The sequence below is a fragment of the Protopterus annectens genome, chromosome 12.part0 (genome assembly GCF_019279795.1).
Source record: "Protopterus annectens isolate FY-2018-M chromosome 12.part0, PAN1.0, whole genome shotgun sequence".
In the NCBI taxonomy this organism is placed as follows: domain Eukaryota; kingdom Metazoa; phylum Chordata; order Ceratodontiformes; family Protopteridae; genus Protopterus; species Protopterus annectens.
The window spans coordinates 1,002,827,807-1,002,853,758 of NC_056746.1; the positions used below are offsets into that span (position 1 = coordinate 1,002,827,807).

Below are 25,952 nucleotides of genomic sequence, written 5' to 3' on the forward strand. Positions count from 1 at the left end.
AAGGCCCTGCAGCACTGCAGTGGCAAAGCCAGCTCTGGATCTAGAGTAAAGAGGCAAGTGGTAATGCTTGGTAAAGTTGTGCACTGAACTCCAAGTTGCAGCTTCCAAAATGTCTTTGGTAGGTACTCCTCTAAGGTAGGCAGTAGAAGTAGCAGTTGCCCTGGTGGAATGTGGCCTAATGTTTGTTGGTACAGGTTTCCCATGCTGTGTGTAGCAGAACCGGATACAGTGTCCTATCCACTTTGAAATGGTCCGCTTTGAAATAGCCTTTCCCTGTAATACTGCAGCATATGATACAAACAATTGTTCAGTTTTTCTGAAAGCTTTTGTTTTGTCCAAGTAGAAGCGCAATTGTCTGTGTATGTCCAAGGAATGAAGAAGTCTCTCCCCTTTATTCTGGGGATTTGGATAAAATGTTGGCAAGTGAATAGTTTGGTTAAGAGCCACACTGGATACCACCTTAGGCATAAAGGAAGGGTTTGTTCTTAAAGAAACCCTGTCTTGGTGGAAAATGATGAAAGGCTCCACTGCCATTAGTGCCTGCAGTTCTGAGACTCTTTGTGCTGAGGTTACTGTCAGAAGCAGAGCAGTTTTCCATGATATATATTTTAACCTTGCTGAATTGGCTGGCTCAAAAGGAGGCAAAGTGAGCTTTTCCAAGACAAAATTGAGGTCCCAAGTAGGTGTTGGTGCTCTCCGGGGCGGTCCTATGTTTTTAGCCCATCTGAGGTACTGCTTAAGCAATGGGTGAGAGAAAATAGGAGGATCTGTGTTGTAATGAGCCGAGATGGCAGAAGCATGGATCTTAATGGATGAGAAGGATAGTCCTTTGTCCAGCATCTCAGTTAAGTATTGTAGTATCTGAGGAATGTTAGGGACAAGAGGGTCAAGATTTTGAGCCTGGTTCCAGGCACAGAATCTCTTCCACTTTTCTGAATAAGATTTTCCTGGTGCTAGGCCTCCTGGCCTCCAAAATGACATCCATAACAGCTTTAGAGAGAGGAGTTGTCTGTTTGGCTAATGAATCTGCCATGCAGCCAGGTTTAAGGTTTTGAGCTGACTGTACAGGAGCTGATTGTTTTGATGAGTCAGAAGGTGTGGAATTTGAGGCAAAATCCAAGGTGGGCCTTGAGCCAAGTTCTTTAACATTGGGTATCAATGCTGGCGTGGCCAGTCTGAAGCAATCAGAATCATCTGTGGTTTTTCTTGTCTGGCTTTTCGGAGTACCTTTGAAAGGAGAGGCAGAGGTGGGAAGGCATAAACATTTAGCTTTTTCCAGCAGAACGAAAGAGCATCCACTTTCCAAGCTTGTGTGTGATAAGTCCTTGTGCAGAATTTTTGTAGTTGGCAATTCAGTGGTGAGGCAAAAAGATCTATGTCCGGGCACCCCCATTTTTGCATTATCATGCTGAAGACCTGTGGATTTAATTTCCACTAGTGAGGATCCATGATGTTTCTGCTTAAGTCGTCTGCCAGAGTGTTTTTCTTTCCTGGCAGGAATTGTGCTTGCAGATGAACTTGATAGATTAGAGCTGTATTCCACAAGGTCATGGCTTGTCTGCATAGGGGGTAAGAATGAGTGCCCCCTTGTTTATGTACCACATTACTGTGGTGTTGTCTGTCTTTAGTAGTAATTGTCCTGGATGCAGAAGATCCTTGAAAGCTGTATGGGCATTTTGTACAGCCAACATCTCTTTGTGATTGATGTGAAGATGCATTTGGTCTGAATACATTTTCCTGCCATGTGTTCTCCCCCAGGTATAATCCGAAGCATCTGTTGTTAAAGTCTGCCTGGCTGTGGGAAGAGTGAAAGGCTGACCCTTGTTGAGGTGACATGCCTGTGCCCACCATCGAAACTCCTGTTGCAGGCAGGAAATTAGTGGTATTACTGTTTCCAAGCTGTGAGAGTGTTGAGACCAAACACTTTTTAGGTACCATTGTAATTTCCTCATATGCAGTCTTGCATATGGAATTAGTAGAATGCAGGATGCCATGAATCCCAAGGCCTGCAGAATTTTTCTTGCAGGGAGTTGGGGCTTTGTTGCCATCAATTGAAATTACTGAGTCAGTTGTCCTTGTGTGTCTGGCATGAGATAAGCCATCTAGCCGTTGTATTTAAGCTGGCACCCAGGAATATTATCTCTTGTGAGGGCACTAGTTTTGATTTCTTTTCGTTTACTGTGTACCCTAGGCAACTTAATCTTTTTATGAACGCCAGATGCTGTAGAAGAATGTCCTTGCTCTCTGCTTGAATTAGGCAGTCGTCCAGATATGGATATATTTGAATTCCTTTTTGTCTGCAAAATGCAATTACTGGTGCCAGGCACTTTGTGAAGACCCTGGGTGCAGTAGATAAGCCAAAGGGCAGTGCAGAGAATTGGTAGTGCATTGAACCAGCTATGAATCTGAGGTATCTTCTGCAATTTTGCCTGATAGGGACATGCAGGTATGCCTCTTTGAGGTCCAAAGTAACAAGCCAAGCTTTCTTGCCCAACATGGGAAGGAGCTGCTGTAGTGTCAACATTTTGAATTTCGGAACATCCAGGTAAGTAATCAGAGTAGAAAGGTCCAGAATGGGTCCCCAGGCTTTGCCCTTTCTGGGGACCAGGAAGAGTCTTGAGTAATATCCTTGTCCTTTTTCCTGCAGTGGTACTTTTTGAATAGCTCTCATGTCTATGAGGGCTGTAATTTATTTTTGTGCCTCTGCCCATTGATTTTGTGGCAGGTCTGGCATTCCTTTTAGCCTTGGAAAAGTATGAAAGTGGTACCTGTAACCTTGAGACACAATATTCAACACCCATTTGTTCATAGGTTCATAGGTTCATACTAGGCTATCTGCCCAAGGGCATTTATAAGCCTAGCCCATAGTTATGTGGCTTTCGCCACCCCTTTAGTTTGAATAAAAACTATGCCTATCATTTTGCTGTGCCTCTGTCAAGCAGTGACACTGAAGTAATCCCTGGGGTATATCTGCAATCTCCCATCCATTGGTCAAGATTCCTCTTGAACAAGGCCAGAGAGGTGCTCTGCCTCACATGTACCGGGATTTTGTTCCACAGCATAGGGAGTCTCTGGGTGATGAATCTGTCCCTCCAGCACGTTCTATTTATAACCGTGTCAAGGTTTAAGTCTCCGCCCTTGTGGTTCTGAGGGATCTAGATTTTTGAGGTGAAGCATATTCATCAAATCTGGGTTTGACATGGCCTTATATGTCAGGCACAGGTCACCTCTGAGCAAGCGGTATGAGACTGAATAGAGCTGGAGTTCTTTCAGTCGGGCAGCATAAGACATATTTTTGAGACCCTTTATCCTTTTGGTGAGGAACTTTTGGGGCCTTTCAAGTTGCAGCAGGTGTCTGGTCAGATACATTCCGAAAGGGGCATTGTACTCAATCATAGGTCTAATGAGTGATGAGTACAGGGGGACGATGACCTCCCTTGATCTAGATGTGAATCCCTTCATGATCAGGTGGGCGATATAGAAGGTTTTCCTAACTACTTTAGCAACATGAGTGTCAAACGAAAGGCTACTGTCAACCTGGGTCCCCAGATCCCTGATGACTTTTTCTGTGCTCAGTGGATTGCCACCTATATGGTAGCTAGGGGTAACCTTGTTTTTCCCGAAGGGTATGACTATGCATTTTTTGGCGTTTAACTTCAGGCCATGGCTCTGGCACCAGTTATCCGTTTCTGTGAGGCCCTTCTGGAGGATATCTGTGTCAGATGTGTTTTCGACTATGGCGCCCAGTTTGCAGTCATCTGCAAACTTTGTCAGCCATAACCCTCCTGTGTTTGCTTGTACTTCAGAAAAGAAAATTTGTCTTGGGTGATTGCTTGCCAGTTTTGAGAAAAAAGTGCTAGTCCCCCGTCCCCCCCCCAAGGGAGCTGCCAAAAGGGAAGAGTTTGGCATTGGAAAAGGGAAGTCATTGGGACTGTTTCCTGTAAGGTTGTGACTTGTACTCACCTCCTTTTGGGGTTGAAGCACCCCCACTGTCGTGGTCTGTAAGAGCCTTGTGGCTGAGATCTGCCTCATGGGCGTCTGTATCTGCCTCTTTGTGGCCTGTCTGACACTGGAAAGGACCAATTTTTTTGTAGGTCACTTCCTGCTGAATCGTGGTGGCTGTACCTGTAAGAAATCCTTCACTGTTTGCATAGATTTTGCCTTATCCTCCATTTTCTTTAATACCTCTTTTGCCTTAATACCAAATAAATTATCTTGCTGCAAAGGAGCATCCAATAATTTTGCCTTAACATGATCTGGTAAACTTTGTTCTTTCAGCCAAGCATGCCTTCGAATCACAGATCCTGCAACTGCTGCTCTACAAGAAGTTTCTAATGAATCAAAACCACATTGCAAAGTATGCTTTCCCACTTGTTCAGCTGCATGCAATAAATCCTGCATTTCCTTATAATCAGGTTGTTCTGCATTTGTACTCATTTTCTGTTTTAATTGAGACAGTAAATATTGTTGATATTTAAGCATGTGAAACTGGCAATTTAAAACTCTCACTGCCAAAGTTGCAGAGGTGTAGATTTTCTTCCCCATCTGTCTAATGCTCTAGAATCCCTATCTGAGGGAACTGGATTTTTAGCCGTGGAAGCCTTTACCCCTTTGGGACCCTGGGAAATAGTTTCTGGGTCAGCAACAGGGTTTTTATAAAGAAATTTGTGAGAGTCAGGGACTCTGTAGTACCTGTCTGGCTTGACTGGTGCTGGGGGTAAAGAATCAGGATTTAAACTAGATTCCGAGAACACATCATCCACAATGTCCAGCACTGGTGAAATAGCAAGGGGCCTGTGCTGAGGCAATAAAAGAAAATCTCTGAGCCTTTTCTTAGATTCTGAGTAATCCTGGCCCTCCCAATGGAAATGCTCTTAAAGTTTCCCCAAAAGAGTAATCCTCAGGAGGAGAGGCTGAAGGAATAGATTCTTCAGCATCAGAGTCCTCATAGGGGGTTAAGAATATCCCTGGTCTGAAGAGGAATCAGAATAAATAGAAACCTGGTCAGAGGAATCATAATCTGTATCCTGCCTAGGTCTTTTATCAGGAGGGGGATGGGAACTCATGATCAGAGTCATCAAGTCTTCAGCCATTTTGAGCATCTGTTTTTTAGCCATGGAGGCCTATCCAAGTGAATGCTGTACTTGCTTCTTTGTCTTTAAAGTAGTTTTAGTCTTGGCTGTAAATGCAATGGTAAGTTGTGTAGGCCTGAAAACACCCACAGTAGCCGATGCCTGCTCAGCGGCTCCGGACCCATCTGAAGGGTTAATCTCCGTTGGCCCAACACCTTGAGCATCCAGAGGCCTAGGCACCTCCACGTGGGAGTTGGTCACGGCCTGTGGTTCTGAAGTAGTGGGCGTCAGGGGCTGCGAAGGCACCTCACTGAAAACCGGTGAACCGGCGACTGGCCTAGAAGAGGCTTCGTCGTCAGTTTTTGGCCTTGGGTGCCTGTCCTCATCTTTATCTTTGCGTTTTTTGTGCATTCCGGTCGTCGGTTGTTCCGATGGCATTGTATAATTAAACCTTCAGCCAACGTAATGGCAAGCAAAATCAAACCGACGTTTAACAGTGCATTTGTTAAATCTAGCACAAAACCGACAACTAGTGACGTTGTGATCTGGGCCTATGCATGGAATACATAAGAATGAAAATCCTTATGAGGTATTTGCTTCCCACAAGAAATACAATTATTAACTTTTACTGACATCGGTCTGAGGCAAGAAAAAGTTTCCCCAATGGGGTACTTAGCTTTATTGAAGACTTCGGTTCTGAAATCGAATTTGATATCTCAGGAGTGGGCCGACTGGCACTTGCGAACTGCTTTTGCTTCGGGCACCGCGCGGCAAAAAAGACTGAAGAAAATGGTGTCGGCTGCATCTTATATACCCCTGGCACACTGACGTCAGGGAAGAGGCGACCGCAACCGATGCCGGACCAAGACTTTGGAACTCTGGCTGACTGTGGGACCGCCTGACGGCAGGATAACCCAAATGTAATGACTGCAGCAGTAAAACACGATGAACATCATTGATACACAATCTGGTCTCTGAGTCCACATGCCTTGGACCATCTTCCTGTCAAAATCCCCCCTCCCACATGCACCCTAGGTAGGAAGCGTTCATGATCACTGTGGCTGTAGGACGGGGAAGGATAACAGGTCTGATGACCATCAATTCCAAGTGAATCCACCACTGTAGATGAGTCCTGCAAATGTTGGTCAACCTGACAGGAACAGATAGGGACTAATGTAGAAATGACCACTGAACAGAGTCCATTGAAGAATGCGCATATAGTACCTGGCTAGAGGACTCAATATTATAGCAGCTGCCATAGACCCTAAGGCTCATAGTATCAATCTGACAGGAGGAGAGGGATGAGAAAGAATGGCTTGGACTTGGAGTCAAGGTGTTGATCTGGTGCTGAGGCTAGGACGCTATCTGCATAGTGGCATCTAGCTGGGCCCCAATGAATTCCAGAGCTTGTATCGGCAATGGTTGTGACTTGTCTGTGTTTATAGTGATGCCTAGGAAGTGGGATATCTGATAAAGATAGTCCCTGACTTGAGACAGTTGATGCTGGGCGGGGGCAGTCAGGAGCCAATCATCTAGATACGGGAATACCTGAAACCCTGCAGTCGGAGATGAGCTGCAACCACTGCCATGCACTTGATGAGCACCTGGCAGACTGTGGTGAAACCAAAGGGCAGGGCTCTGAAATGAAAGTGACTGGCTCCCAGGCTGAAGCGCAGATGACTTCTAGACTGCCTGTCTATTTTTATGTGATAGTACGTGTCCTTTAAGTCCACAGAGCACATCCAAAAGTCTTTCCATAGTACTGGAAGGATAGACTAAACCATCACCATCTGGAACTTTTCTTTCTTTACATATAAATTGAGTTTGCTTAGGTCCAAGTTAGGCCTCAGGTCCCCTGTTTTCTTTGACATCAACAAGAAGAAGGAGTAATTTCTGGATTGTCTCGGATTGTCTGGGACCTCTTGGATGACTCTCTTTTGCACAATTTTTTGTTTTATATCTCTGCTAACTCCCTCTGGCTGGGTGGAATGTCAGGGAGTTTCTTTTGAATTTTCGGAGAGGGTACAGAAAAGGGAATGTTGTAGCCTCTGAATATTATGCTTTGCACCCAAGCATTTATTTGGGCCCAGGTGCTTGGGTGCAGGGAAAAGCAGCCCCCAACTGCCTCCAGAATCAGACAGTCAGGCAGCGCTTCAGCAGCACTGAAAAGGTTTGTCGGAAAAAGGTTATAGCCTCCTCCGCTGCCCCAGAGGAGAACTCTCCACTTTGATCAGGAAATGAGCTTTGAGATTTACAGAACCAAGTCGTCTTAGCCCCTTTTGATTCATTGAGTAGGTTCATTGAGCAGTAGAAAACTTGACACCCACAGCAGACAAGGTCTTATCTTCTTGCTCACTGTGGGTCAGGGTGTCCTTAACTGATGGTCTGAACAATGAAGAACCATCAAAAGGGGCACTGACAAAAGATGTCTTACAGGGCTCTGTGAAATCACAAAGTCTCATCCATGTATGTCGATGTATCATAATGCCGGTGTCAACTGCCTTTGAAGATCCTTCTGCTGAGTGGGAAATGAGCCTCATGGAAGAATCTGCTAGGGAGGTAAGAGTGGTTAGCTTTGGAGAAATCTTATCTAGCTCCTCCTTAGGCATGCACTCCGCCAATGATTCAGAGAGTTCTTTAACCAGGTCGCTCTTAGAATTCTTAATTGCTTTGCACATTTTATTCACCTAAGAGAAAAAGTCACTGAAGCAAAGGTGAGCTTCTCAAACCTGTCCAGCGAGCTAGACTCCCTGTCTGGCGGGAGAACAGTAGAGCTCTGTTGGACAAGCTCTTTCTTGGTAGCTGCTGCCACCATCATAGCATCAACTGGAATGCCCTTACTTCAAGAGGTTCAGTCCTTGGAGGGGGGGGATTATCTGGGCACTCTGGCATAGGCTTTGGTGTCCAGCTCCTTCCAGGCCCAACAGGCGACAAGATCTATAACAGCGTCCACTGGGGGGACTACCCAAGTTGTAGATGGTCCTGCCCCCCAGCTCCTTCCAGGCCCAACAGGCGACAAGATCTATAACAGCGTCCACTGGGGGGACTACCCAAGTTGTAGATGGTCCTGCCCTGAAGGCCTCCATGACTATGGATTCCTCCAGAGAGGGACTTCTGAATGACCAACCACCTCTTTGCTTTAAAATTTCTATGATGTCTGCAAAGGACACATCATCCAGTCATGAGTTGGGAGACCCCTCGCCTTCATCGTAGTCCGCATCCTGGGTGAGGGACTCCATAGAGGAGTCCAAGTCCCTCTTCCTGAACGTTCTCTTCCGTAGGATCTCCTCCGTGGGACATTCAGGGGAGGAGTCGGAAGAAGGGGCCACCTCAGATAGGATGGTCTGTAGGTCCTTAGAGGCAGGCTGACTCTGGACAGAAATGGAAGGCCCAAGGCCCAGATCCGATGCAGGAACATGGGGAGGAACAGAAGTCAAATGTTCCCATGCTCTGCTTGCAGAGAAAGCCTTTTCTACAACCCGGAAAGCCAAAGGTCCCAGGGACACTCTACCTAACTCCCTAAGAGCTGAAACTCCCAAAGAAGAAGGCAGGAGATCACTGGAAGCCTGGCTCCCAGACAGAACTGAACCCGCACTGTCGAAGGCTGAAGCTCCGAGGGGAAGGGAAAAATCACAAAATATTGGAACTGAACCCCACCTCTCGGATCCGGCCAGGACATCCCAGATCTGGAACTCGCTCTGATCCAAAGACCTCAGAGCAGGGGTAGTCAAGGTCACAGCTGGTGTCGAGGAAATAAAACTCCTCTGACCCAACTCTGAATCCCTTAGAAGACTACTGTCCTGGGGCTCCGAAACCAAAACGTGGATCAGAGAATTAGAAAGAACTGGGAGGAATACTCTCGTATCCATAAAGGGATGGAGCTGGAAGTATCCCCAATCCCCATCTGGATCTGAGCCTCGATTATAGACCTTACCATCTTGTCCATGTCACCACTGTAGAAAGACATGAGTGTCTGGGGGGTTTGTAAAACTTTTGTCAGAACCATGGGAGAAATGGACCTAATGGATCTCTCAGGAGAAGGAATAGTAGCGTAGCCTGCAGATATGGGGATCTGTGGAGCCAAGGAGCCACATGAGTACTCGGATCCATAGTCTTAGGATCCGAAGAAGTAGAAGGGATCAACTTTGAATCAGTAGAAGGCTCACTAATAGCCGTCAAATCTATGGGATCCGAGGGAGTCAACATTGGACTCAGCACCAACATACTCAGATCTGAATCTTTAGGAATCTTGGTCAGAGGCTCAGAAGGTGCCCTGGACTCCTTATGACAGCATTTCTTAAATTCTGAGACAATTGATTCCTTAGAGGGGTTTAAGACCCTGGAGAACACAAAGGAGCAGGCATAAGGTCCTTCAGAATAAGTTTGTTTGTTCTCTCTTGAATGGCTCTAGGATTAAACCCCTCACAAATACTACAAGGGGAATCCAGGTGAGCCGCTCCTAAACAGTAGACACATCTGTCATGTGCAAACGAGTGAGGGATTTTCGTCTCACACTTGGCGCACCTTTTAAAGCCCATAGGTTTTTTTTTTATTCTAAATAAAATTAAAAAGAAATATTAATATAGAGAAGATATCTATATACATTTTTTTAATGATTTTTTTTTTTAAAAAAGGAAAGAAGGGCCGAATCCCAAAAGTAAGGAAAGGGCAGAAGAGAAAGGAAAGCCCTAATGCATGTCATAAATACTGACAAGGAAGGAGACTTAAAAGAATATTAAGAAAAAAATTATATAAAAAAAATTTTAAAGAAGCTTTAAAGAAGTTATCACTACAAAATAAACACTTATCTGCTCGAGCACTGGTAACCACATCTATATGCACTGGCAGCAAACGAGATCTGGGGAGGCTGAACTAGGGGCAGAGGAGTGTGGGTAAGGGAGGAGCTTGAGCCTGGAAGCTGAAGTCTGTAAAAATCTGTTGAGCTGGATTCGAGGATTGGATTTGTAACCCATCATCGAAGCAGAACGAGAAGGACAACATCATATCAGTATGTTAACAAAGCTTTCTTTTGTCAGTTGTCTGTATTTTAATTTATATATAATGTATACTAAGTTATACTTTTTTCTCTTTACTTGGTACCTTCAAGTTCCATGCTTTTTGCATACAAGTGTTAATGTTCCTTTTGCTATTTTCATGAAAAATAATAATGAAAAGACTGCAGAAGAGGGAAGTGAGCTATTCAAATGACAGAAAACAGACTGCAAAGTTAAGTTAATGCATGGCATAATGCATTTACACAATCTTATTACTTCAGACCAATGAGTCTGCCTCTGAACATCAATGCAGTACTAGGCACATGGATGAAAAGAAGTTGGGTCCTGTTAGTAGCAATAGACACCCAAAGACTTTCTATAAAAAGTGCAATAGTATCGTATGAATGTTGTTAGCTCTGGAACCAAAGCTCTAGGGCAAAATCAAATCAACTCATTCTAGCCCCAACTGGCAGACAGCTGCAGTACAAGAAAGGAGTTTTGGCCTTCTCACAGAAGCAGAAAGCAGGACAGCACCCATACTTCATACTGTCCCCAGTGGTGCAGAACATCCCTGACTTTGTGCCATAGTTTCACCTTTTCTCTCGCAACAGTTTTGATTTTTTAGTAAATCACTCAGGATTACAGTAAGTCAGTAAAGACCAGCAGTGTAGTTTCATGCTTATTGTTCAGAAGATGCATGGACGATGCAATACCTGGTGTATTTCTAACTTTTTAAGCAAATACATATACACTGTTCCTGATTTTAATCATTTGTCCACCATTATTTATGAACTTGACCAGAATTCTTAAGCAAAGAACTTGAGAGGTATGCTTGCACCTCCCTCTGGGGGTACAGTGATAAAGCAGAGATGTTATGCCACAGAGATCTGTAGGTAAGTTACTCTGTTTTAAAGCAGTACAAGTAAAACATAACTAAGCCTACACGCCTACATGGCACAATGCTTGTGCTCTGTCAGTGCACCCTTGGTGAAAAGACCTAACATAACCTAGATAGCAATCCTGCTTACTACGAGAAAACGTAAATGACCTTTCTGCACTGTGGTTATCTGCAGCTGTGACCAGACTGTACTGCGCTGATGTTGCCTGTGACCTTTAGGGGTTTAATCCTAGGTATTCCAGTACTGTACAGGGAAATTAACACTGTAGTTTAATGTACCAAGCATCAAAAGCCTAAATCTGTGGAAAAGACTTGTGTGAATATATACAATGCTTAGATGTAGTTACTGTTACAGCTAGACATAAAACAAGAAAAGTGAAGTTTTTGTCTGTCTCTCTCTCTCTCTCTCTCTTTCTAATTGGCCCTCCTTTACCATCATCTTCTTTCCTCTTCCCTTTTAAAATAAAACCTGTTTCACCTTTCTTTTCACCTCCCTCCCTACTATTACTATTCTAAAATTGTAAATATTGTACATTTTGCAACAACAATATCGAAGTTTACACCATGTATTTAATTAACTTGAATGTAGTATTAACTCATCATCTCACAAAACCTGTTATATCACTGACTCTGTTAATATTCTTGTAGTGCACAGAGCACTGTGATTACACAAAAAAACAAACAAACAAACAAACAAACAAAAAAAAAACGGTTAAATAATATTGTAATTACGTGCTACTGTAATGAGAGAACCAACCATAACAGCGCTTGCTGAGATCCAGTACCAAGGAAGGGATGTTCCTTTGATTTCAACTGTCTCTTGAATACCTTTCCTCATACAGCTGTGGACGTTTACAAATGTTAGTCTGTAAGTAGGCTCATTTAAATTAGGGCAGTATTTAAAAACTGTCCCTGACTTTTTCACTACTTGCTTTATTTGCTATCTATGTGACAGCACTCACTAAGTGCTTTACTAGCTTTCAAAGCCAGTAAAACTAGTCAGCTTACTTTTTTTGTAACAGGTAGTACATGGAATTGGATAAAACTCCATGTACTACAGTATATTATGATCGGATCTCACCAGTCATAACTATTTATTATGTGTTTTTGACATGGATGCCAAGATTAACCTCTAGACTGAATTTCTTGGCATCCATGTCTTGAACACAAAATAACGTGGTTACAATCAGAGACCCAGTCATAACCATAACTTTCTCAACTGTCCAGATTTTCACCTCATATCTGTAGACTGATCCTCTTAAAATCTGTGTTTTTCTGGCAAATTGCTGAGGACTGGATTCACTAAACAATGACAAACATTTCAGTTTCAGAGTTAATATCCTTTAGGAAATGCATGCAAACATAATTCTGGTCATTCTAGCAATTTTCTAATTTTATAAGAGCAATACTTAAAATCTATCCCCTCCTTTTGGTCCTTTGTTCCCCATTATTTTACATTCTGTCCATATTTCTTGAACCAAGAAGTTAAACAGCCTGATCATAACCCTCTGTAGTTTACTATGAAGTATGGTAATCCTCAACATATGTAGTCTCTTACCTTTGTGCCTGGGCTGAACCAGAAAACGGGTCCATCTGGATCAAAGTTCTACCCTTGTTAATAAATGGAAACTAAAATAAAAAATAGACCATGGACCATAGCAGATGATCTGCCGTCAAGCTACTACTCCACAGAAGATATTATGTTGTTAGTGCAGTGACCACTGGAGGTGGTGAGGTAGCCACTACGAAACAAAGCAGCTAAATAACACTAGTGAAATGTTTCTCTTCTAAATTATCTATTACAGAAGTGTGCAAAATATTTTACTGTGACATGCCCCCTTAGACTGAATCATTAAGCCACAACAGCATATCCTTCTGCAGTCTCACTATAACATATGCATTTAACAGTCATTTCAGGCTGTTGCTGGTGCACGTAGTATGAACAGCAACCAGGGTTTTTTTGCAAATCACACTGACACTTACAGAATATCACAGACAGATTTATTAAGCCGGGGCAGCAGACAGAACCTACTTATTATCTATGCTAAGGCTCTGAGACTCATGCCGCCATGGTGTGGGAAGGCAACCTTTTTTTTTAACAGCTGTTCACAAATCCTGTAAGAATGATTCAACATACAAAAATGCAAGGATCTTTATTTTAATTCCTTGAACAAAAATATTCATAGATGTGGTCCAAGGTGTTAAGAAGGCAAAGGATAATGGAAGGAGGATAACCATATGACAAAAAAACACACAAGTGTAATAGAACCAGATTTATTGCTAGAAGTAGTAAGAAAAGATGGTAAAAGAGAAAGAAAAAAGTCAGACTATGCACTACAGGTGACATTTTCCACAGCTTTTTAGAGTGCGTTTGTGCAATTATTTATTTAACATTTGTTTATCAGGATAGGTCGGACTAGGACAGAGCCCATTTTTAGCGGGGGCCAGGGACAAACGCTCCATATATATATATATATATATATGTACATACACAGACACACACACACACACACACACACACATATATATATATGTATATATATATATATATATATATATATATATATATATATATATATATATATATATATATATATATATATATATATATATATATATATATATATATATATATATATAGTGCAGCAGTGGTGCAGCAGTTAGCATTGTTGCCTCACAGCAAGAGGTTGTCCCGTTCGATTCTCGGTTGGAGCGCCTTCTGTGTGGAGTCTGCATGTCCTCCCCATGGTTGAGTGACGTTTAAAGATACGCAGGTAGGTGCGTGCATGAATGGGTGTGCCTTCTTTGAAGGCTGGGCGTCAGGCTGGCAACTTGGCACCATAAAAATAGACTGCCAATCATTAGCGGACCGGAGTTCCACTGTGGCAACCCCTAACTGGGAAAAGCTGAAAGATATTACTTATATATACATACACACACCTCTCTCTCTCTCTCTCTATATATATATATATATATATATATATATATATATATATATATATATATATATATCTGTGTGTGTGTGTGTGTGTGTGTGTGCGCGCGTGTGTGTGCGTGTATTAGTATGAAAACATCAGAGGCTGTGGTAAATCACTGTGAAAGTCTCAAGAACCTACATACAAAACAATGACCAATGTTGCCTATACACAAAGACAAAGGTGACATAAGTTACGTTAAGTCTTAAAGACAGCACACAAGTATTTAACAGGTATCATTCAGCAAAGGGTTTCACTAAAATTATATTAATCGTGCAGAGTTCAATTAATTTCAAAAAGCTGCTACATAGCATTTTCTTGCTGTAGTGCATTGTTACACAACAGCTTTAACATGTGCAGCATAGCTGACTAAATCAATAATTTAGTGCATCCTCAGAAAACAAATCTTCGCAAACCAGTTCACTACAAGCAAGCAACCACCTGGGGGGGGGAGTACTGAAGCTCTCGCAGTCATTCAGAGTTGCAAATCATCCCACCACCTCCACCACTCCCCAGTAGCACAAAGCCAAACTTATGGAGAACCAAAAAGATGTTAAACAAATACTGAGGCACACAAACCAACAAACACTCTTCTTTGGGTCCATACTCCAGAAAGCACTTCACAACAACTTCTCAGCAACATTTCCATACTTAGAAAAGTATAACATCCTCAAACTCAGACCAGCTACATACATCAGAGCACCCCATCCTTATGTGCACACTCAATAATGGTCTTTTCAAGAAAATCTGCTTGGCAACATTCTATTCCACAAAATGTCTTAATACGATCAGCTTACAGTAATGTGTGTAAAAGTAATAGATTGCCTTCACAATGCAGAACAGTGAGATCTCCTAATGAACTCTGACTCTTAGTTTCTTCTGTAAGGCTTTTTTTTTTACCATTTAAGAAAGTAAACAATAATCAGCCTGCTGCCATTTGAACAGAGAGAAACTAATGTACACATGTTGTGCAGACTGAAATTTGGGCATAGAGCAGGCATGAAACAGGCAGCCCATGAAAATCATGACCAATCAGATGTGTGACTGAGTATTATCGCACCACTTACAACATCAGACAGCAAGAAACACCTCCCCATTCACCTATGGAAGACATCATCCCACAATTATATACAAAATAATATAAAATAATGTTGAATATCATGCAACTTAAGCTAAAATGCTTAAAACCAAAAAGACAAATAGCAAGTGACTTAGGCCTTCAGCATACATATATATATATATATATATATATATATATATATATATATATATATATATATATATATTTTTTTTTTTTTTTTTTTGCAAAACCAAGTTAAATACACTAAACTATATCTTATTTTAAATAACAGCTTATGTGTATTTTCAAACCATAGAAGTATATTTAAAAAGCACTCTAAAGCTGTATACCAACCATGATATCCATAATGTCCTTAGAGTATAGGTACCAAAGTGAGATATATTTACTCATTCGAATTAAGGCATTCTGAGTGTTTGGAAAGTGTTTTAACCTTAGAAACAGGGCTTACAAACAGAAAGCCCACGACAGCACTGATAGTCATGGAGTCAAAGAATGTGTGCCTATCACTTTAAGATGAACCACGGTCAGTTTCTCTGCTCCTACTTTCAAAGTTAGTCACTTTTATAAACAATACAACTACTGGTTCAACAAGCTGCAAGAATGCAAACAAAACCGCAACGCCAAGTGTGGATAAAAGGTTATACTGGTTTCATCAGCAGTGCTGTTTTCAAACAGATATACATTGAAAACAAAAAAGCAAATATACATGACAATCAAAAATGCTTAAATACTAACTAAATTAAGACTTTCATACTTATAAGTTTCTCAGCAATAAAAGTCCCAAAAGTATATTTTTACAAAAATAATATCATCAAAATTAAAAAAAAAGGTCTATTACTTCTGCAGAGCATCACGTTAAGAATCTATAATTAACAGCAACAGGAACAGAACTCACCTTGACAATAATACCCATCCGTTTGCTCTCATAAGTGAAAGGGAATATCTGCAGAATGGTGAAATTCAAAATATGCCCACCAGGTGTCCTCAGCTACATAGAAGATTGATCCCTGCCAACAAGCGTTAATCCCACACTTTCTGTGATGGGAATGAATTACATCCTGAACTCAGGATTCCAACAATATTGGTCTTTATATAAACGTTACCTCGACGACATTGTAATCTTTTGGACAGGAGGCAACGAGAAACTGACCGAATTCCTAGATTACATCAACAATACTACCCACTTTTTAAGATTCACACACTCCACTTCACTTGACAAGTTGCAGTATTTGGATGTTGAAGTCAACAAGAACGAGAACAAGAAAGACCTAGAGACAAAAGTTTTCAGGAAAAATACATTTTGCAATTCTTTCCTGCATTATAACAGCGCACACCCCCCACATTGCAAAAGGAATATCGTCAAAGGACAATTTGTGAGGGGGTGTCGCATGACTAGCAGAGAAGAGGACTTTGCAATTGAATGCAATACCTTGGAAACTATGTTTCTAGCTAGGGGATACCCACCTGACATTATTAAAGACATCAGGAAAGAGGTGGAACAACACAGACAGACAAAATACAAACCTATTAAGGGTTGTGTGATCAATATTATGAATCCTAATATAAGTGATGACACTATGGATAAGTCTCCCAGCACTAGCAAGAACAACACACAAGTGGACTCTGAATATCAATCAGCATTAGTTTTAGAATTTAACTTGTTCAACTCAAAAGTGAAAAGTATTTTTCGAACTGAGTGGGACAAATTTATATCTTTTTCAGACATTCCTAATATCAAAGAAAGAGTGCCAAAAGTGGTCTATAAGAATGCACGCAGCATTAAAAACCTTTTAGAAAACAATGACAATAACAAGCTGTTTGAGATGACATGCTCTAACAATACTACCCATGGAACATTTCATTGTGGACATTGCAAACAATGCCCTTTTATTTCTAACAAAAGAGAAATATTTCTAGAAGCTAGAGAAATTAATATATACAGCACAGGTCATTACAATTGTGAATCCCAGGGGGTAGTTTATTTAGCTATGTGCTCAAAATGCAACTCCTACTATGTTGGAAAAACAGAAAGAATATTAAAGAGAAGAATATATGAACATCTGTATGAAATACAAAAAGAAAAAGACACGAATGCTTTATTTAAACACACAAAAATTTGTAAAGAGTCTAAATTTTCTTTCTTTGTTCTAGAGCAGGTGAAAAAAGTAATGAGAGGAGGCCCCTGGGAAGATTGGTTGGAGTACAAAGAACTATGTTGGCAAATATTACTAGAAGCCAACAAACAACCGGGTTTAAATGAATGTATTTCTCTAGCTTCAGTTTTGAAATTGAGAGCAGCCAAAGTATGAGCTTAATTCAGCAATGACCTACCAAAAAAGAACAGTAGGTGGCTCCATAGTTCAAATTTTATCCATGATAAAAAATGTTTTACCACACACCTATACATTTATATTAACATAACTGAGGTTTTTACTATATTTATTTATTTATTTGAACTAACACAGACACATTTATTGAAGCACAAATTGATCAACTTATTTTAAAGATTTTAAATTTCAGAATAAACTTTTAGAATAGTTTTTAACAGAGTTTTAGATATTCATTCAGTACACATGCCTTTTTATTTTTCATGAGCCCTTTTTGTTTCCCATGACTGTAATTGGTTTAAACAGAATGCATATGTTTTCATTGGATGCTTTTTTTAAATTATACTATATAATGACTAATTAATTAAAATTAAATTGTCTGATGAAGTCTTAACAGTAAGTTGACGAAAACGCATTGATTTATTCTAAAGCGTTAACCTTGTGGATTATTTGGTGGATTTTTAGCAACTTTTTGTGAACTTGAATAAAGTGCGGTTTGGGTGCGCTGTTTCCAGCTTCTTCTTTTTTTAATGTTGAATATCATGCAACTTAAGCTAAAATGCTTAAAACCAAAAAGACAAATAGCAAGTGACTCAGGCCTTCAGCATACATATATATATATATATATATATATATATATATATATATATATATATATATATATATATATATATATATATTTTTTTGCAAAACCAAGTTAAATACACTAAACTATATCTTATTTTAAATAACAGCTTATGTGTATTTTCAAACCATAGAAGTATATTTAAAAAGCACTCTAAAGCTGTATACCAACCATGATATCCATAATGTCCTTAGAGTATAGGTACCAAAGTGAGATATATTTACTCATTCGAATTAAGGCATTCTGAGTGTTTGGAAAGTGTTTTAACCTTAGAAACAGGGCTTACAAACAGAAAGCCCACGACAGCACTGATAGTCATGGAGTCAAAGAATGTGTGCCTATCACTTTAAGATGAACCACGGTCAGTTTCTCTGCTCCTACTTTCAAAGTTAGTCACTTTTATAAACAATACAACTACTGGTTCAACAAGCTGCAAGAATGCAAACAAAACCGCAACGCCAAGTGTGGATAAAAGGTTATACTGGTTTCATCAGCAGTGCTGTTTTCAAACAGATATCCATTGAAAACAAAAAAAGCAAATATACATGACAATCAAAAATGCTTAAATACTAACTAAATTAAGACTTTCATACTTATAAGTTTCTCAGCAATAAAAGTCCCAAAAGTATATTTTTACAAAAATAATATCATCAAAATTAAAAAAAAAAAGGTCTATTACTTCTGCAGAGCATCACGTTAAGAATCTATAATTAACAGCAACAGGAACAGAACTCACCTTGACAATAATACCCATCCGTTTGCTCTCATAAGTGAAAGGGAATATCTGCAGAATGGTGAAATTCAAAATATGCCCACCAGGTGTCCTCAGCTGCATAGAAGATTGATCCCTGCCAACAAGCGTTAATCCCACACTTTCTGTCCACTGCACCAGAGCTACCTAAAACAAAAATACAAGCGAAGTCAAAGGTCAGACAGTCTACTGAGTCCAGAAGGTCAGAGGTCCTGCAAATGAACAGTTGCAGGAGGTGAGGTAGCTGATTAGTTAAAGAAAGGCAGTCAACCATCAATGCCATACACTTCTGTGCAACAGCTTTTACAGACAGATGTTTCCTGGAGCCAGTCTTCTGCCATGAATTCTGCATAATGTTATTTACTCAAGATTTCACAGACCACCAAATGAAGTTTTAATAATTACAGTCTTATTTATACTAACTTGTATTTATGTTTTAAGCAGAAACATAAAAAATCCATTTAGAGGTCATTTTTTCTCACATGCAAGTAACCTAAGCTGACAACTGTTTGGACAAGCCCAAACAAACAGCTCAGTATGTTTACTGCATTATATCAGAGCTTTTTTTACATGTGTGTGCAAGATTGGAATGAAAAGAAAGGGTCACACCGTATGCCTAATTATTATTCCATTTAGTACCATCTTGCAGTTTGTTCTCTTCTTCTTCACTGTTTTCACAGATAAGATACCAAACCATAGCTATAGATCAAATCTGGGGAAGAGAGGACTGTACCCTTGCTGCATGCAGATGATATTGTACTATTAGCCTTAGGGCGACTGATCCCCAGGGTGCACTGCAGTGATTTACAGTTAAGTGGATGGGATAAAAATCAGCACTTCCCAATCAGAGGTCACAGCTCTCTCCTGATAAAGAATGCACAGCTTCCAGCAAATGAGAACAGAACATCTACCGCAAACACAGGAGATTAAGCATCTTGGGGTCTTGTTCATGAGCAAAGAGTAGGGAGATTTGGAGACTTGAGAGTGGATGAGTGCAGTGGCGGCAGTGCTGGACAGTGGCAGGGTGCAGTGCTGGACAGTGGCAGTTAAGTTAGAACAGAGTCACATGATGAATGTCTCAGCTTACTAGTCAGTCTGTGTCCCATTCTTCACCTGTATTCATCACCTTTGGGTAGTTTCTGAAAGGATGTGTTCTTGGTACAGCTGCCAGAAATGGGGCTCCTTTGCAAGGTAGTTGGGGTCATGTTCTGTGATAAAATAAGAAACTTGGCAGTACAGGAGGTTTCACTGGGTGTAGCCACTCCTCCAGTTTAGTGCTGACACCTTTGGCTACCTCCCATGGCAGGTATATAATACATGGGCCCTTGGCAAATCAAGGGTATACTTACAGGGATGACGAGACTGCTGGTGGGGACAGGAATGTCTAGGCTGTCCTATTCGACCTGCTGCCACCACAACCTTCATCAAAACAAATAGTATAGCAAAAAGACAAGACAGAGCATCTTGCCTTCTGCACAAATCTTACATCTGGAAACAAATAAATCAGAGGTACATATTGACCTTGCCTTGACTGCAGATGTAACCTATGAATCCAGAAAAACTAAAAAAAAAAAAACAACATCCAATATATATAGTAATGGCACATTCATATACACTATAGAACAAAAGACCACTCTTTTGTGTCCAGCCATAAATAAAATAACTGTAAGCACTTATGTCTCAAAGACAGGCGTGTCCAGATGTCAGACTGTAGTAACAAACTGATTTCACATTTAAATTATAAATTATTTGTCTGATCAATACCCAGATAAAACATACTTTCTCAGTAATACTAAACTTTATACAAAAAAGAAAGAGTAACCTGGGATCCCTATAGTATGACACCTTCAGACAAAGTGTGAAAGGTAAAGTTAGAAACACAGCTATATAAAATGTAGTAAGAAGATAAGGACATTGTTTCCTACTTTACCTGCCCATTCCCCTCTCTACCTACTTGATAAGGTACAGATCCTAGTTAGCTTACAACCTTACTTCCCTACCATCCCTTCTGTAAGATGCACATTTGTTTAAAGTAATGTACTTCGTCTTCTTGTCTAGCTCCCCCAAATGAGTTAAACATTCCTTATGTGCTCCCTACCATCCCTTCTGTAAGGGATTTGTATTTAGTTGCTGTCCTTTTCCCTACCAGCTCTTCAGTAAGTTAACACATATTTAATTACTGTTGTATTCCCTGCCTTCCCTTCTGTAAGGTACACATATTTTAGCAGCTATCATATTCCCCACTATCCCATCTATAAGGTACCTGCATGCAGTCGTCATCATTTTCTGCACCCTCCCTTCTATAAGGTACATGTATTTAGATGTTGTCATGCTCCCCACCATCGCTTTTGTAGGGTACATGTACCTAGTTGCTGCCATGTTCCTATCCTCCCTTTTGTAAAGTATACATATTTAATTGTTGGCATGCTCCTCACCATTCCTGGTGTAAGGTACAGATATTTAATAGTCAGAGGTTCACAGCTTCATAGGAGATTACTAGGCTATCGACCCAGAGGTAATTTCAAGCCTAGCTTTTTCATCCTAATGCAATACCATTGAAATGTTAGTTAATACCAAAGATTGCATTTAGTAATGTTGGTATGTTCCACACCATTCCTTCTGTAAGGTCCACATTTAATTGTTTGCATGTTTCATACCGTCCCTTCTGTACAATATATACATTTAAATTGCTGCCATGGTGCATAGCATTCCTTCTATAAGGTGCACATTTAATTGTAGGCATGTTCCATACCATCCCATCTCATCTGTAAGATGCACGTATTTAATTGCTGATCATGTTCCATAACATCCGTTTTGTAAGGCACACACATTTGTCGGTATGTTCCCCCACCAAAGGGCAAGTATTTAATTGTTGTCATGTACCCCATGATCCCTTCCATAAAGCACACATATTTGTTAGCATGTTCTGTACCATCCCTTCTGTAAGATGTATATATTGTTGGCATATTCCATACCAGACCTTCTGTAAGGTACACACACACTTAATTGTTGGCATGTTCCACACCATTCACTCTGTAAGATACATGTGTTTAACTGTTTGCATGTTCTGTACCATCCCTTCTGTAAGGTATATGCATTTACTTGCAGTCATATCCCCTACCATCCCTTTTGTAAGGAACACACATTTAGTTGCTGTCATGTTCCCTACCATTCCTGCTGTAAGATGCACATATTTGTTGTCATGTTCCATATCATTCCTTCTCATAGGTTCATAGGTTCATACTAGGCTATCTGCCCAAGGGCATTTATAAGCCTAGCCCATAGTTATTTGGCTTTCGCCACCCCTTTAGTTTGAATAAAACTATGCCTATTATTTTGCTGTGCCTCTGTCAAGCAGTGACACTGAAGTAATCCCTGGGGTATATCTGCGATCCCCCATCCATTGGTCAAGATTCCTCTTGAACAAGGCCAGCGAGGTGCTCTGCCTCACATGTACCGGGATTTTGTTCCACAGCATAGGGAGTCTCTGGGTGATGAATCTGTCCCTCCAGCACGTTCTATTAATAACCGTGTCAAGGTTTAAGTCTCCCGCCCTTGTGGTTCTGAGGGATCTAGATTTTTTGAGGTGAAGCATATTCATCAATTCAGGGTTTGACATGGCCTTATATGTCAGGCACAGGTCACCTCTGAGCAAGCGGTATGAGACTGAATAGAGCTGGAGTTCTTTCAGTCGGGCAGCATAAGACATATTTTTGAGACCCTTTATCCTTTTGGTGAGGAACTTTGGGGCCTTTCCAGCTGCTGCAGGTGTCGGGTCAGATACATTCCGAATGGGGCATTGTACTCAATCATAGGTCTAATGAGTGATGAGTACAAGGGGACGATGACCTCCCTTGATCTAGATGTGAATCCCTTCATGATCAGATGGGCAATGTAGAAGGTTTTCCTAACTACTTTAGCAACATGAGTGTCAAACGAAAGGCTACTGTCAACCTGGGTCCCCAGATCCCTGATGACTTCTTCTGTGCTCAGTGGATTGCCACCTATATGGTAGCTAGGGGTAACCTTGTTTTTCCCGAAGGGTATGACTATGCATTTCTTGGCATTTAACTTTAGGCCCTGGCTCTGGCACCAGTTATCCGTTTCTGTGAGGCCCTTCTGAAGGATATCTGTGTCAGACGTGTTTTCGACTATGGCGCCCAGTTTGCAGTCATCTGCAAACTTTGTCAGCCATAACCCTCCTGTGTTTGCTTGTACTTCAGAAAAGTAGATGCCGAACAAGAGTGGACCCAGGACTGAGCCCTGTGGGACACCACTTGTGACAGGCTTTGAGTCTGACATGGCTCCAGCAACTCTGACCCTGTGGGTTCTGTCACTTAGCCAGTTTGCAACCCATCTTGTGATGTATGGGTTTACATTCAAGCTGATGAGTTTTTCGATGATACCTGAGTGGGATATTGTGTCAAAGGCCTTTGCCAGGTCAAGGTAGGCTGTATGGACTGCCTTTCCATCATCAATGGCCTTGGTGACTGTCTCGAAAAAGTCAACCAAGTTTAAAAGGCATGATCTGCCTTTGACAAAGCCAAACTGGGTTGGATCCAAAGTCTGCAAGTTCCCTATGTCTTTATTTATGAGTTCCATTATGATCCTCTCCATGGCTTTGCAGATAAGGCTTGTCAAGCTAATGGGACGGTAATTTCCAGGGTCGGTGGAGGCACCGCCTTGTGAAGTGGGACCACAGTCGCGGCGCCACTCCTTGCACGTATCCTGAGGTGAGGCTAAGATTAAACAGCTGTCCTAACTGCGGGTTTAATTCTTCATTGAGTTCGTGGAGCACACAGCCGGGGACACCATCCGGTCCCATGGATGCTGTGTTTTTTGCTTTGGAGAGAGCAGTTTTCACCTGGGCGTTGGAGATGTTTGGGGGGCTACAATCCTCTGGTATAGATATCTCTCCTTTTGGGGGGGAGAAGTTTGCACTGAACCTGTCAGCCAGTATGTTGGCAATGTGTGTAGGTTCAGTAATCTTCACATCATTTTGAACTAATTCTGAGCATATCTGCGAGTTTCCTCCTAGGTTTCTAACATAGCTAAAGAAGGCCTTATGATTGTCTTTTGAGTCCTTGGCGATTTTTCTCTCAAAATTTGCCTTGGATGATTTTATGAGAGCTCTTAGTTTCTTACTTATAATGATCAAAGGTGTCTTACCTTTCAAGGATTTCTTGTAGTAGCTTCCTCCTTTTGTTGTAGAGCCTGTTTATGGCTGGGGTCCACCAGACTGGACGCTTGCATTTGGTACAAAGAGTCTTAGTTTTGTTTGGGATTGCCTGATCCATGCAGTCCTGTAGGTGCTGGTAGAAGGCATTTGTAAGTGATTCAGCAGTTTGAGTAATGTTTACCACTGGCTCAGGGGCCTTAAAGGAGACCACACTAGTTTTTGGAAGTGTGAAGTCGGCTTTTGAGAAGTTTTTCACTGTGGTCTTTTTTATTTCAGGTGGGGGCGGGATGAGGACCTCCAGCGAGATTAGTTTATGATCTGATCTCACCAGTGAGGGGTATACTTCCGGTGTTGAACATTGTGATCCCATGTTCGTGATGATGAGATCAAGTATGTTTTCTCCTCTTGTGGGGATGGTGACTAGTTGTTCCATGGCATTTGAGTTTATGAACTCCAGGAACCTTTGGGCTAGAGTGTTTGGGCTTGAGTAGCGTTCCCAGTCTATATTAGGGTAGTTGAAGTCACCTAGTATGATGGTGTTTGGAGATACATTTATCCTCCATTGTTTTCAGGAAGGCCATGTGAGGTTCCTGAGTTTGAGAGGGTGGCCTGTAACATGCTACAAATTGCAGAGCAGTCTTGCCTATGGTTAATTGCACCTGGATGGTCTCCGATGCATCGTGCGTTGCCACCAACCTTGAGGTGTGGGTGTCCTTTATGAATATGGACACCCTCCTTTCTTGGTGTTGTCCGGATTTTGGGGCCGGAACGCATGATATGAGGTGAAACCTGCTAGTGCTGGGGTGCTCTCAGGAGCCTTGAACCAGGTTTCTGTCACAGCACAGACATCGATGTTCTCCATACTGAGAAGGGCCTCGAGTGCGTGCATCTTGAGATCGAGACTTCTGGCATTGAGCAGCATTACCCTTAGTTTTTTTACTTTTTTGTCTTCTAGGGTGGTAGGTTTAGAATTTGAGCCTTGCCTAAAAAAGGCACTATGGGGGTGGCAAGAGCTTTTGCCAATATCCGGAAGCCTAGGGGTGACATGTGCAAGCCGTCCCTTGCGAAGCAGCGTGGCTTGTCCAGCATGTCATCCCAGGCAGACAGACATTGGATCCCCTTTGAATGACACCAGAATTTAAGCCAATTATTAAAGCTGATCATCTTTTCACTGTATTGTGGCATCATTCTAGGTGAAGGTAGGATACTGCTCAAGGTCAGGGTCATACCTGCCTGGGCTACATAATCAGAGAGCTCCTCAATGTCTCTTTTCATGTAGTCCAAGGAGGTACGTCTCAGGTCGTTGACACCAGCGTGGACAATGACTGAGTCGCACTTGTACCTGCTGTTGAGAGACCTGAGTGCTTGTGTTACATGGCGGATTCTAGCGCCCGACAGGCAGCTTACTGTGACCCTCTCCTTACTCAGTCTGGTGAGCGGGACGTCAGTGTGTCTGACTATGGAGTCACCTATGACAAGTATGTTTGGTGTTGTATTTGGCCTTAAGGGCAGTGACTGCTTTGCACACTGATTTTGTTGTTTATGTGTTGTTTGTGTGGTGTATTGAGTTTGCAGTTGCTTGGGTGTCTGCTTTGGAGACCTCTGCTGTTTAGGTAAATTTTTACTCAGAGCCTCCAAGTATGTCTTAGTGTGTTTATGTGTTTGATTCAGTGGTGTGGTTGAGTTATGTGAGACTGGTATTGTGGTGTGTGTAGTTGCCTTCTCCTCCTGCCTGGTCTTGCCAGTCCTGAGTTGAGAGAGCTCAGCCTCCAGTCTGGCTAAATAGCTGCATCTCTCACAAGTGTTAGTGTTACTTGGGAGGAGGAGAGGGTTGTCCGTGTACATGAGGCAATTGTAACATTGTCTCAGAATTCCCAGATTCACCAACTGGGCAGGAGAGGACGCCAGCATCTGACCCTTCGACATGCTAGAAAGAATTATGAGTTGGTATGAGACAGAAAAGTACTACATTGTATTGGATTTCCTGTGATATGAAACAAGAAAGCAACTCATAACAGAACATTACAAGCACATCACAACCAATACCACA

The 25,952-nt window shown here is 41.5% G+C and overlaps 1 protein-coding gene across 1 annotated transcript in view; it reads right to left on the bottom strand.

Moving 5' to 3' along the window:
• ATP9A (ATPase phospholipid transporting 9A (putative)) overlaps nt 1–25,952 on the bottom strand; it is a 2,147,009-nt gene that overhangs the window by 900,140 nt on the left and 1,220,917 nt on the right. The window contains exon 15 of the mRNA XM_044090027.1: nt 18,709–18,870. Within this exon, the coding sequence (XP_043945962.1) occupies nt 18,709–18,870 (162 nt within the window). The remainder of the gene's footprint in view (nt 1–18,708; nt 18,871–25,952) is intronic.